Source organism: Mycena indigotica (genome assembly GCF_014461135.1).
Source record: "Mycena indigotica strain 171206Taipei chromosome Unknown Mind.scaff0007, whole genome shotgun sequence".
Taxonomy (NCBI): domain Eukaryota; kingdom Fungi; phylum Basidiomycota; class Agaricomycetes; order Agaricales; family Mycenaceae; genus Mycena; species Mycena indigotica.
In genome coordinates, this window is record NW_023503006.1 from 4,886,107 (window position 1) to 4,900,445 (window position 14,339).

The 14,339-nt window shown below is 51.8% G+C and overlaps 2 protein-coding genes across 2 annotated transcripts; both read left to right on the top strand.

Annotated features, from left to right (window-relative positions):
- Positions 1 to 6,266: 6,266 nt before the first annotated feature.
- MIND_00902600 (CxC2 domain-containing protein) lies at positions 6,267 to 7,392 on the top strand (the record flags this gene model as incomplete). The annotated part of the gene is made up of 3 exons (XM_037365668.1): positions 6,267 to 6,626; positions 6,671 to 6,797; positions 6,851 to 7,392. 3 exons carry the CDS (start codon positions 6,267 to 6,269, stop codon positions 7,390 to 7,392), a joined length of 1,029 nt encoding a protein of 342 aa, XP_037218910.1.
- A 284-nt stretch (positions 7,393 to 7,676) lies between these two features.
- On the top strand, positions 7,677 to 10,140 carry MIND_00902700 (CxC2 domain-containing protein; the record flags this gene model as incomplete). Its single annotated transcript, XM_037365669.1, has 9 exons — positions 7,677 to 7,694; positions 7,743 to 7,891; positions 7,944 to 8,341; positions 8,393 to 8,566; positions 8,622 to 8,713; positions 8,877 to 9,083; positions 9,125 to 9,668; positions 9,721 to 9,807; positions 9,860 to 10,140. 9 exons carry the CDS (start codon positions 7,677 to 7,679, stop codon positions 10,138 to 10,140), a joined length of 1,950 nt encoding a protein of 649 aa, XP_037218911.1.
- Positions 10,141 to 14,339: the final 4,199 nt, after the last annotated feature.

A 14,339-nucleotide genomic window follows, 5' to 3' on the forward strand; every position in this document is an offset into this window, starting at 1 on the left:
GCACGAGGGTTTTCCAGTCCATCAGGTAGACCGGTCGTTGTGTCTGCGGCGGCGGCGGCCGTGCCAACAACAACGTTGACGGGAGGAACTGTTGGACCGGGATTGGGGAGCAGGGGCGGGACATCAGCAGGGTCGGGCCGTTGTTCCTCCATAAGGCTCTTTTCATCTGTCAATACTTCAGTCTGCAATCAAGCTCTATCGAACGAACGCCTTGCGCACGTGAACTCGCAAGAAATTTCGAAAATCCTTCAATGCCTGCGACATACGCCTGAGGCTCCCATCTGGCGAAGTCCATATGCGCGGGTGTTGTCAAGCCTACACCAGATTGAACTGTTCGGACCCAGCAGTTCAGCCCGGACGAGTTATTCACCAGTCGGCCATATGTGAGCAACACATGGCACCCAGTGTACTCGCGCAATCCATATAGCAGCTGCTGCACGACTTCTGGTACTCGGCGACGCGCCCTTGGGGAATGTTGTAGCCTCTAAGCAGACGGACAATCCAAAAACACGTACTCTTCTCTGCCTTCTTCGTCCTCCCGGCGGGGCTCCTTGCTTGGCATCTCGATATGCTGCCATTGTCTCTTCATGTTCGCGAATCGCTTCAGCCTTCATCTGCTGTTGTAATTCTGGCGTCTCGGTCTCCAGCAAGGCTTTGGCCACAGTAACACGAAGGTTAATCTACCGATTGGAAGGCTCGAGATGGTGATCGCGATTCTTGAACTCTTGGTCGATCTTCGCTTTGAAGTCAGCGTGACGCATATACACCTCGTAATCGCGAAGGGCTCGCGGAGTCGCCCCCAGTGGACCGCGCAGAGTTCGAAGCAGTGGTTGGAAGGGGTTGGGCTTTTGATGGGACACTTTCTGCCTTGAAAACCAGGACATAATCGACTTCCGACACGATCAGCGAAACACACAGCAAAAACAGAAAAATGCCAACCTGTTCAACCTTCTCTATCGTGATTCTCTTCAATTCTTGTTCCGCGTCGTCAACAGGATCACGACCAAGCTCTTCCAGCTGTGCAGGATCGCTGGGGGGTTCTTCGTCCATGTTGGCGCGCCATGGCGAAATCTTCCAATAGCCTGGGAAGACACCTGTAGTTGTGCACATTTGACAACTGCACTGAGTGCACTGAGTCAACCTGGTGTCAAATCCACTAGCTCCACTGAGGCCTGAGTCCAGTTAGTGCATTTGTCTTCTGTTCCCCTATAAGACTGATCAAACTTTGATATAACATCAGTATTAATAATTATTACACTTAATAAATAAATGTTAAGTTCCTTTTCTTCAGGCCGAAGACCCGTTATATAATTTGGAAGACTATATATATAGAAAATAATTAATAATCCCAATTTGGACAGAAATGATGGAGCTGGTTACAATCATCAAAACTTTTGATGGCAATCAAAAATATTTCCACATTGATGATATTATCTAGATGCTATCAATTCCATCATCAATTACCATAATAGTAGTCTTAAATAAATAAAATAAGCCTTTGAAGGAATGTGACATATGTGACAAAAAGCCCTGCTCAGTGTATTTGACAACTGTTATGCTAGCTGTAGCTAGTTGCATTTGTAAAAATATAACGCCTATGGCTCGGGAAGACGACATCCCAAATGCTCTGGCCAGAGCCGCAACGAGTCTTTTTCTTTTTCTTTGACCATTCGAAATACTCGGCAAGAAAACCCTCGAGGTACTCCCGTCGTTTGCCATGGAATTTTCCTGGATTGCCTCGCTTTTTGTTCTTTGCTCGTGACTGGACACCCTCATTGTCGGAGCTGGCTGGAGTGCGCTCAGGCGAACGCGATGGCGACGTTTCACGGCTTTCGCTGACTGCCATTGTTCCTGGGAGGGCACGAAAGGGAAGCGAATTACTCTACATTTCCATTGGACTGGACCCACCTCTTGGTCACCTCTTGGTCACGTTTTATAAACTTCCATGCTTCTCGTCGTCTTCTTCCCCCACTCTATCTTCAGCCACTATGTCCATTGCCTCGACGCCTGTTCCAACGACCGCAGCAACGATTGCCCCTCGTCTCGATCCCAATGATTGGGTCTGTATCTCTCGTCGTACACCTCATCTGAAGCTGATGTTTTCCAGCCTCGTACTGTCTGCGTCTACGTCTACTTCACTGGAGGAAAGCGTGGCCGTGTACAGCTCAAGCCCCTCCGCCCTCTCATTCCACGACCCTTCGATGTCTATTGTATCATGGGCCTTCTCGAGCCGTATTGGGACTGTCCAGGCTTCGACTGTGAGGAGTGTCGCTATCTGCGCACCTCTCTGCGCGGGGAGTCAAAAGGTTATGCCTTCACTATTGTCGAATGCTGCCGACACAACCGGGGGGACGATGATTTCAATGACGAAGCGGGGAACGCCGCCGTTGCGGCTCTCTACTCTAACGACTATTGCCCAGTCGAAGGAAACGTGGTGGTCATCAAGCCACGCGGACGACGCTAATCTGCCCATGTCGCTCCAGTCAACGCAGCTCCTCAGCATCCAGAAAGACGACATCGAGCTCATTCATGATTTCGTGCAGCAGTGAGCTTTTTTCTCCTTTTCCTTTCACAGACGGCTAACCAGTTCACCGGACATAGATGGGGTCTCGGAGCTGTGCCAGCAGGGCCTCTTCCGGCGAACACGTTCTCGCTTGCGGCTCGTGCGGAAAGTACGCATGCAGGAAGCTCTTCTCAGTAGTTAGTTTGTAATGCAATCTTCTTGTCAAACGAGTCATAGCGTAATTACTTTTTTTGGATGTTGAAACTTAATTTCGAGCCGGTGAAAATTCAGAAAGGACTAGCATTGTGGCGATGGTACAACAGGAATGTCAGGATATAGCAGTGTCAAGAAATATTCGGACAGTTTTGAGCTCACTCCTTCACACACTCGTAGACCCACTGGCACCCAGCGCACAGGCAATGCTAGCGATGTGCTCGAAGTTGGGCGAACTGCGGATGCGCATGGCGGCGCGCGTTCGACCAGAAAGGCGCTCCCCTCTGATGTAACGAGCCAGCTCTGGACTTCGAGAAGTGTAAGCCACAAGAAGAACGTGGGCCGAGACACGACTTACAGGCTACTGAAGATGATGTTTTCTCCCTCGATGCACCAGTAATCCGAAGGTGGCGAGTCCGCGGAAACTTGAACGCCGTCCATATTTACGTCGTCAACAGGCTCTGACTTGGGCGCAAGAGCGGCTGTAGAAGCCGAAGGCGTCCAGCCAGAAATGCTTGCCGCCCATTCTCCAACGCCACTGTCAGCCATTGACCCGAAGGTGAAGGTGGAGCTCTGAGTGGAGTTCACCGCAAGAGAAGAAGGGGGTGCCAAGACATCGCAAACCCGTTGCTGCGCGGGCGGGGGAGAACTCGAAACATGTTGCTGCGCGGGCGGGGGAGAACTCGAAACATGTTGCTGAGCGGGCGGGGGAGAACTCGAGGGTGGCTTGTCCGCAGGGAAATCGTTGTTAGACGACAACGCAGGGGAAGAGAGTGGGGAACAGAGGATTTGTGGCTCCAACGCGTACTGCGTCACCAAGAGGAAGCGGTCATTGAACGAAGCTTCGTGTCGGTGTTCATGGACGCAAAGTCGACCCCATTCGAATAGCAGCTCAGCCCAGCTCGTGCAGGGCACCCAAATGAAATGTTGAGGCTCGTTGCCTTCCGCAAAGTTGACGCGATGAGCATGGCCACTAGGCGGAATGAGTGATTACCTATGCAGAGGAGCGACAGTACACGTACCCGCTGCTAAACGCGCCAAGGACCGCTCCGCGAGTGACCAAGGCAAAGAGGTGGTGGGCATTGGGATCAGAGGGAGGTTCTTCAGACTTGCATAGGCCGTGGTATGGTGGGACACAGACAAAGTAGCCTCGCAACATGCTGGCGATAGTGGGGGGGAAAAGGTAAGTTGGAAGCGAAGCCTTCGCAAGAGCAAAGGCTTCACTCATGTGGGGGGTTAATGCGCAAGCTAAATCGCAGATCCTTCGAGAAGACACCGATCAAGTCGCTGATTCATCAAGGCCGAGACACCGATCACAAAATTTTCAGCGCTCATCTTCCTTTGCAACCCACCTCCATCTTCCCTTCCTGCGACACACATTCTCTATGCCCACTCATGCCGAAAAGTATGTAACCTCCCCCTCCTCATCGAGCATACTCTCAGTACTTGCCAATAGCTCTCAGTTCAGCTTCAGCCCCTCTCCGGAGATCTTCGAGAACACGGACTTCCTATCTATCCCTCGAATCTATACCTCTCACTACGACATCAGATGTCTATTCCTCGCTCAGCTCACGATGCCCAGTGACGGCGAGGGTGTCGAGCGCGCCTGGTAAGCCTGTTGTTCCTCTCAAGGGTTTTCAATATTGACATGCAGCAGGGAGAGCACTGAGGCTCAGAGTGCGGAATCGCAAGAAGGACACCAACCAGCGACAAACAACAACGGACGAGCTAGCAACGGAACACCGACCCGAGTCATCGAACGCGATGCAAAAGCAAGAAACGAGGGTGGACCGACAGATGCATGAGAGTGTGTTACATTATCATAAAGCTCCATTGGTGTTCACGCTGACAAAGTCTCAGGCTACAACTACTTCCTGAAGGAGGCCTGCCGGCGCCAGACTGAATCCTTGCGACAACGTAACACCCTCTCTCAATTCATTCGCCAAATGCAACGTCTTGCCAGCTTACACCCGGAGGAGAGACAGAAATGCGAGGACCACCTGCGCATCTTGGAGGCAGAGCGAGACGCGCTCCTCGATCTTTACGAAAAAGCGCGTCAAGACGAGGAATGGCTTCTCAAAAACACGACTGCATCTATGTTTTCTTGGTAGTTTTTGTTTTGTGTTACTTTTGCTTTTGCTTGCAGTGTATCCGTGCTACTTGTACCTACGACCTCTACTCGCGCTACCTACCAAAAATGTATCATACACACCAAACTGTATATAATAGTCGGTCTTGCGCAACTTTGTCCACTATGCATGAGCGTCAAACCAGCAGACGCGCATTTTTTTCGGCGCTTAGTGGGCGCTTAACGAGCGCTTAACAGGCGCTTGACGAGCGCTTCAAGCCTGTGAAGGAGTCATCACAAATTGAGCCCAGGAAAACCTCATAGACTCTACACAATTAAAGCCGGAAAAATCATATAAATAATCTCATAGAGTGCCCCGAGAATAATATGTGAAAATTGGGATAGGTTTTAGATTCAGGTTTCTCGAGGTGCAATCGAAAGGTCATGAAGGCGGTTAGATCTGCAGTAGCAGCTAACAGTCACACCTTCATTCCCTCTTTTTGCCTCTCTACCTCCTCACGTCTCGGTCTTTCTCCCCCCATGCCTGCTCGAGTGAAATACCAAAACGACGAAGAGCGTCTCCAGGCTCGGCGCCAACAACAACGTCGATATGCTGCCAGCCCGCGGTATGCTTCTCTTTCACCATCCCTTCCTATCATAACTCACTTTGAGCTTTAGTGGCCAGCTCACTGCTGCGGCCAACTCTCTACAACGCAACCGCCGCAAGCTACCTCGCCCTCTAGGTCGTAAAGCAAAGCTCCCACCTCCACTGCTGCGGACACAAGCGGTCTTCGACATTCCTGACGACGAACCTGGTTTCCATTACCACCTCAACGACTTTGACATGGACACAGCGGAACGGGCTACCAGCGAGGTCTTTGCTTGGTCCGGTTTTCCATACGCTGTTCCCCAAGAGACTCAGAACGACACACTGGACCGCGCATCTGTCTCGTATCAAGAAGCCACTCGACACATCGAAGTCGCTGTACATGCGCTCTACCTCCGTGCAGAACGTGAGTCGGAGGCCAATCTCCTTCAAGAGATCAAGCGTTGTGAGGAGGAAGGGCATCCTGAATGGGCGGTGGCTTTACGACGAAACACCTATGACGGTGCTTATCTGCAATGGCGGGGAGGGTTGCGCTATGTCGGTCGATATTCAGAGGAAACACGTCCTCGGGAGGTTGCCATCCTTCGTATTCATTGTCAATGGAGAGCGCGCTCGGCTCTTCGACTCTACAAGTGCACTTACGCCGTCGAAAATCAGTCAACCACATAGGTCCGATTTCACATTATATTTGCCTTGTTTTCTCACATCTTTCTGTAGATTATTTCAGATGCTGGTGGATACGCGGGTACGGGTTTTCCTTTGTTTACTTAGTGCAGAAGCGTCAGCTACTTGTATATAAGTAATTTCTTGACAACACGATTTTGCCCTAGACCCTAAGCTTGTTGACGACCATCAGTAATAGCACGTGACCATCTATGCCAGCTACTTTCCGTTCCAGTCGTCGACAACTCGCTCAGCCTGTAGCTGTCCACCGGCATGAGCACGTTGTGGTTGTCGATGGCTCACGGGCAGCTGTCGCTCCCGAGGTCGAAAGCGCCGTCCAACGTGTCTCCGCAGACCTTCGAAGATCCTATACCTCCCCAATCACCGTCAACCCATCTTCCCCTCTCAAGAGGCTGCGACTAGCAGGGCCTTCCCAACCAACACTGCTGACAGACACCCTTAACACCTTGGACCACAATTTGTATGTCATGGGCCAAGGGGACCACGACTGGGCCGATCCAGACGCTGATGTCCTGGAAAACGAACTGAGCGAGCGCATTCTAAGACCTTCCGTACGCGAAAACCGTTATCATTGCCTCGGCTCACATTACTACAGGATCCTTCTATGCAGGAGTGGATGCTACACCAACGCGATGCATACCTGAAAATTCTTCTGTCGCGAGAAGGAAGAGGCCAGCAGGCGGATTTTTGTGCAGAATGTCAAGAAGAAGGCCCGATATATCGTTGCGAAGAGTGCTTTGGTGGAGCATTGCTCTGCCAAAGCTATTGTTCCAAGATACATCAACGACATCCATTGCATATCATCAAGGTAGGCCTCCCATATTTCTCACCCGCCACCATTCTTACGGATTTCGCGCTACAAGGAGTGGACAGGCATCTACTTTTGCGCGTACCTCGCTCAAAAGTCTCGGTCTCCGTGTTCAAATTGGACATCCTGTTGGGCAGCGCTGCGACCGACCCATCCCTGCTTGGGAAGGCTTCGTTCTCCTTCACATCAATGGAGTTCATGACCTGGCCGTCAACTTCTGTGGGTGCCATAAAACAGAAGATCCTTATTACATCCAACTTTTGCGAATGGGCTGGTATCCATCCATTTTCGAATCTCCTCGAACATGCGCGTCTTTCGCGATGTTGGATACTTTTCATGCGCTTACTTTGTCGGGCAAGATAACGCCCTACGACTTCTACCACGCGCTGGAGGACATCACAGATGGAGCGGGCACTAAACCACCAAATCGCTATCAAGTTTTTTTTGCGAATAGCACGGCAATATCGTCATCTCCTCCTACTCAAGCGAAGCGGCCGGGGGCACGCTGAGGGTGGCGTCAACGCGACTGCTCCTGGCGAGCTGGCTGTTAGATGCCCTGCTTGTCCGCGACCCGGTGTCAATCTACCTGACGGCTGGGAGAAATGCTCGTTTCAGTTTTCATCATTTTTTTTCACTCACCTCAATCAGTTGTATCTATATCTTCTTCCTGGCTATTGACGCCTGCTTTCGACTTAAACACCGTGCCATCTCCAACGAGATCAGGGACCCGGGTCTGGGAACGGGGTGGGCATATATGGTTGAATGGGCGCCATATCGAGAATATCTTACGACAATGAAGGATCAGCGCGAGGTAAGTATTTGTTGTTCGGACTGTCCTTTTTTCTGACATGTCCTTTAGATGAGCTCTTGTAGTGGCCTCGCAGTGCTGGATCACGCAAACAGCAAGTTCTCGCGAGGCTACAGCTGTACTGGTGTTGGTATGGGAGTATGTGCCCGACATGAGTTTGTCCAGCCTAACGGAGTTGTTGATCTCCAGGCCGGAGAATGGTGGGTGGTGTCTACCAATCTGCTTATTGTCTTGCTTACAGTTTTCATTCAGCTATGCCAACATGGACTGGCTTTTCAGTTCCATCGTTCGTCACCTTCATATAGCGCTTCGCCTAATGGTTTCTTATGATATTGCCTGTCAATGGGCCAAAAATCTTCGTTCGCGACTGGAAAAGCTGCCACCAATGTTGCGTCTCTCGCTCGTCCTGGCTCTTATTCGCTTTGTTGTCCCCAAGCTCCATATCCATGGACATACTCTTGCTTGCCAGCTTCTTTACTCGCTCAACTGGGTCCCTGGAAGTGGGCAAACGGACGGCGAAGGGATTGAGCGGCCCTGGAGCATGATAGGCGGCGTTGCGGCAAGCACCAGAGTCAGTGGGCCTGGAGCACGTGCAGACATTCTCGACGATCATTGGTCGTTTTGGAACTGGAAGAAGCTGATCGGTTTGCGTGCGTCTTCCTTGTTATTCATGCTCCTTTGACTAATGTGATTGCTGACAGCAACACTTCTCCGCAAGCGACTGGACACTGCCATTCATGAGTTGGCGCGTCAACAAGAGGCCTTCCAGTCGTTCTCGTCCCAGCAAGCGGATAATATATCTCGATGGAAGGCCTTTGTGGAGGACTTCGAAGCAGATGGTAGCAAGCCAAACCCATATCAAGCTACAGTCAAAGGTCAGACACTTCCTTGGCGCGTGTTCCTTTTGAGAGTGACATCCTCATTTCATAGGCGCTACAGAGGCTCAGGTCCGCACAGACCTGGATCGTCAAGACGAAGAACAGCAAGCCGCAGGAATTCGACCGATCCATGATATAACCCCCGTCCGCTTTTATTGGAGAACTTTTGGACATTGAACAGGAGCAGTAAGTGCTTGTTCATATGTGATCTAATTGCATTATTTTTGACTGTGAATCAGACGTCGCCGTCAGCGCTTATGCAGAATTAAAAAAGTCGAAGACTACTGCAATGACTTTCAACTTGCAGAACTCTCGTCGGGCCCTCAACAAACGTATTGACCGACTTCGTATTCTGCAAGCCACCTACACACCTGCCTCGCTACAGCAGCTTGCCGACCTTCGCCTTCCCCAGAACACAGTCGCCGAAAAGGTTCCATTACTGCCTCCATCGGTCTTGACGACGACTCAGCGGATGAACGGCGGTTGTGTACTTGGGCTTGTTGAAATGGAGAAGGTATTGCGGGATGCACCGTGCTGGTCAGCTTGCGCAATCAGCTCCACATCAAGTACCGACTTCTTCTCTACAAACGGACTCAGTCTCACCATCAAAAAACCAATACTCGCTCGCGAACCCTTGTAACGCGGAACGAATACAAGATCCTTCTCCATTCTTGGAAATATCAAGCCGCGCATTCAGCTCTGGTGGCAATAGCCGAAGGGAATACGTCGGAGGTGTCATGGCCGTGTCTCCATAAGGACGATATTCGCTGTCTCGAGGACTCCGACGAGCTGGCGAAGAGGGAAGTGCGGGAAAAGAAAGCTATCTTGCGTCAAGCACAACGAGACGAGGCTATGCGCAAGGCCGGAATAATACCGCTCTTGTCAAATCGACGGGATAGTCGGCAGAGCGAATCCTCGGACGAAGAAGACAAGTCCGAATTCGAAGAGGAGCCTCTCACATTACTCGAAACTTTTGGCAGCAGTGTTACGAGTACGAGCTATGATGGGGCTGCTATCCAGCATGGAGAATCGCGCAGGACGGTCTCGTGGATCTGGTCAATGACCGGAAGGACTGAGACAAATGAAGAGATGAACGAAGGTTAGTCACGTCAGTCTACCCTTTTAACCTAGTATAATGACTCTTGAATCAGCGCTGCGGATTGAGTGGGCGAAGGCTTGGGCTCGAGTTCATCGCTGGACAGAGGAGGTTGCGATCCTCACGGAAGAATGGCGCCCGCGTGGCTGTGTCCTTGGACTACGAAGTGAAGAAATGGCACCAACGTGCAACAGCGGTGCAAATCTCCAGCGCCTCCGTGGCGAATGCTGAAGGCCTTATTGCCTACGCCGTCAAACAAGCCGACATCTACCAGAATCTTCAACAGTGGGCAGAGGCTATTCGGACAGAGCCGAAGCTTCAGAAAGGGGTGCGGCAAAATCGGCCGGGCTATGTCTTTCTGAAGGCAAGTGATATGGGACTGGAGGACGGTGATGGTTTCATTGAAGATGATACAATTGACGAGAGTGGAAATTTTGATGAAGAAGAGCTTTTGATGGCGGGAGTAGATATCTGATTAAATTATATATTTGACTTCAGAATGGCTGTATATAAGGTTCTTCTTGCAGCCTGTGGTATTTCAGTTAATTCTTGCTCTATTGAATATATATATAGATTCCCTGCTGCTTATTTTGAGCAGCTGGTCCCTATCAATAGTATTTGATGCCATCAATTATTTCTTGCAAGGCCTGGTATTTTATATATTCCCTGCTGCTTATTTTAAGCAGCTGGTCCCTATCAATAGTATTTGATGCCATCAATTATTTCCTGCCAGGCCTGGTATTTTTATTTTATTTTCTGCTATTTTCCTGCCAGGCCCGGTATTTTTTATTTTATTTTCCTGCTATTTTCCTGCACGGCCTATCTTTTGCAAAAGATATCCATTGATCCATTGATCACATCAGATGTGGGACCCGGCCGGGGGTAGGCCCCTGAGGTGGCCCATATCTTATGCATTACATTCTGTGGACCCCACCCACATTCTATGCATAGATTTGGGCTTACAGGGTGCCATTCTTCCAACCCCTTCCCTTCACCCCTGCGGCCCTACGCAGCGCCCATTCGATCCGCCCTGGGACCTGGCGCCCATCCGATCCATCCCTAATATCGTAGCGTATAAAAACTGTACTTACAAGATGTAGTCGCTAGGCTAATATCGTCTATTCTCCGGGCGAATACCCATCCCTCGTGCTCCTCAGACCCCTTCGAAGTCGGACCCCCCGACGCCCCGATACGGCCCGAGCCCGACGTTGACAGAATATTAGCCTCCCCTACGAACGCAAGAAGCGCGACAAATGTCTACCGAGCACGACAGTACGATGGGCACCCCCGCAAACCAGGGGGACGAATGTGCCCGATTCATGGCCCTGGGCCATGACGAACAACAGGAGTTCCTGTTCGCCCATCTGTTCCGAATGAATCAGGAGATGGAGCAACTCAAGGCGGAAAACACCGCCCTGACGAATCGACAAGTGGTCCTCGAGGCCGAGCTGTCCCGAGTAAACGGGGAATATGCAGCTGTACAGCAGGGAGTCATGCAGAGCTACGATCTGCTCCGCCAAGCCAGAGAGGACTTGGCTCATCGGCCCCACGGGGGAAACACACGAGTAACCGTCTCTCCCCCTAAGGAGTTCACGGGCGACGCCAGCGAAGTAGACGCCTTCCTGGCCGATCGTTGGTTGGCCTTCGAAGCCAACCCGAATGTTTACAACGATGAGGTGCGAAAGATTTCGTACGCACTCTCCTATATCAAAGGCGGGAACGCGGTCACGTGGAAAGAAAACGTCTCCCAAGCCATGAAGCTCCGTACCGCCGCAGCCTATACTACGTACGAAGGCTTCGAGAAAGCCTTCATCGCGGCCTTCCGCGGAGAAGCTCACGCCGAAATCGCGCAGCAGAAGATGGAAACCTTCGTCCAGACCAAAGACATGGACGTGACTAGCTATTTCACGGTCCTCGACTCTCTCAACAAAGTCGCACACTACGACGATGTTAACCTTATTCGCGTCGCCAAGAACTGTATGCTCCGGGGCGTTACGAACGCGGTCTACCGAAAGGACACACTCCCCGATACCTACGAGGCCTGGAAGGCAGAGGCCATCAAACAAGACGGCGCACTCCGCCGCTACCGCATTTTCGACGAAAGCCACAAGGTTAACCACCCTCGGGCCAAAACGCCCCCGACGGCACCCGCCCCGCCAAGAGCGGGCTCAGCAACCGCAACCCGTTCAACGGTTGGGCCCGAAACGCAGCGATCAGCGCCACTGGACCGACCGTGGCCGCACCCCGAGGAAACGGGGCAACCACGGTCGCCGGACCCTCGACGGGACCCGCACCTATGGAGATCGACCGGGCCCAGGCCCCCGCTACGGCCCGCAGCACTCGCTGCTACAACTGCGGTCAAGAAGGACACATCAGCCGGATGTGCCACCCGTAGGTGTAAGATTTAGCCTAGGGTCTAGGAATAGCTAGAATAGCGGTAGCCTAAAACTCTAGGAAGACTTTTCCCAGCCAAGAAAGACTTTAAAAATGGGGTATTAATACATCAAATTGATAGATTCGATGCTAAAAATACTATATATAGTAATGTTAACTCCTTTTCTTCAGGCCGATGACCCGGTATATAGTGGGGAAGGCCTGTGTTCAGGATTAGAATAATATTATAGTAATTATGCTGCTAAAACATAGGGACTAGGAATACCTAGATTTCTAGGCTACCGCTATTCTAGCTATTCCTAGAGCTTTTTAGCCTAAATATTACCACTACGGCTCTCACGACGACATCCGTGCTCACATCAATGACGATCCCGCTGCTGTCTCCGGCCTTGCTGCTGCGAAATCTGGCAATTCCTCGCGCTGGAAACTTGATGACACTGGTCTCTTACGCACTCGTCTCCAGTACATCTCCGGAGTTGCGACTTACTGTACTCCGACACCATCACGACCATATCCTCTCCGGTCACTTTGGCCACAATCGTACTCTCGCTCTTGTCCGACGCGAATACACTTGGCCAGAACTCAGAACCTCGTCAAGGACTACTGTGCATCTTGTATCACATGCAAGCGCAACAAGAAGCCAAGGCATTGACCTTATGGTCTGTTAAAGCCTCTCCCCGTTCCTCTCCGTCCTTGGGATTCTATCTCTATGGACTTCATTGAGCAGCTCCCCACATCCGGTGAATTTGATACCATTCTAGTCATCGTTGATCGTGCCTCAAAACAGGTCATTTTGATTCCGTGCGACACTCACATTTCATCTCCGGAGCTCGCTCGACTTTTCCCCATTCACGTCTTCTCGAAACACGGAGTCCCATCCCACGTCACTTCTGACCGCGGAAAGGAATTCGTGGCCTCTTTCTTCCGTTCCCTTGATCGGAGGGTGGGAGAAATCGGAGGATCTCCCTGATGAGTTCGTTGGAGACAGGCAAGTGTGTCTACACGTGTAACCAGCGTGTGTTCCCAGTGTTGATGGCTTGTCCTTGATGCGAGCCTGCAAGCAAGAGGACAAAGCCGGCTAGCCAACGAGTGCGGAAGTGTCTGTCTATCTGATCGGATGGATGACACAAGTCATATCTTCTTGACTTCCGCACTCGTTCGCTTCTCACCCACCCACCCACACCAAGTCTGAGCTTTCAGGTATGCCCTCGGGAGAGTCGGCATCGGGATTCGGGAAGCCCCACTCACAGAGCCAAAGTCTCACAAGGATGGCAGTGTGTGTCATTTTGATGACGTGGAGCAGGGTCTGGGCCCGGGAAACTGTTGTCCGGGTTCGTGCGAGTCACACGTGCGGCACAGCATGGTCCGTGCGCGCTTGTCCACGACTCCACGTCAATCGATATCACGCGACAACGACTTCTTCCTTCCCATCACCATCTGTTTTTTCTCTACTTTCTGAACTTCCGCCCTCTCTCCTGGGCGTGTGTTCCCCTCGCATTGTCTGTCCTCTTGCGCAGCGACGTCCTGGCCCGGGATCACACTGTCGAGTTCTCGCCGACCCGAGTCACCCAAGTAAGTACCCGCAGTAGGCTCCCGAGCAAACATTACGACTCACCACACTACTAATAGTCGGCCACATCCACCGAACTTGAATCCGACTCGGAGTTCCAATTCTAGCTGCGATGTCAAAGCTTCAAAGTGGCAATACTTCGCATGCGCCAGTGAAGAGAACTTTCGCGGGTGTTACGCGCGAGGCGGGGCAGTAGGCACTTGGCAAGACCCAGGCTCCCGTTCACCAAGACGACTCTGACGACAACAGGCCGTAAGTACTCAATGGCCGCAGACACTCGCGCTTGCAGGGTGATTTCTGGTGCGTGGCAGTCGCAGCGCCCTGATTGCTTTCTGATAGCGGCTTCTACCTCAGAGTCAGCCACGTCCGCGGAACTTCGCAATTGGAGGAGACGGATGGGCCTTACGCGCTCCTGGAATTGCGATCTGCTCGCACGAAAGGACAACATGGATTCATGACTTTTTTGAGCGGACCGTAACGCTACTCGCCACGGCCAATGCCAAGGTTTAGTCAACCCGGCGGGAGCGTGTCGACTCGTTGCTCTTGGTTGCGCGTCTGCTTTAACGAACAGCCTGAGGCCGGGAGTTGCTGCTACGCATGCCGCATGCAATTCTCGGGAGTGTGCTCCCTAATTCCACTCGCCACGGCGACTGCACACCCCCACTGCTATAAAAGCCGCCAGCAATCCCCTGCCATCCTCAGATTCAACC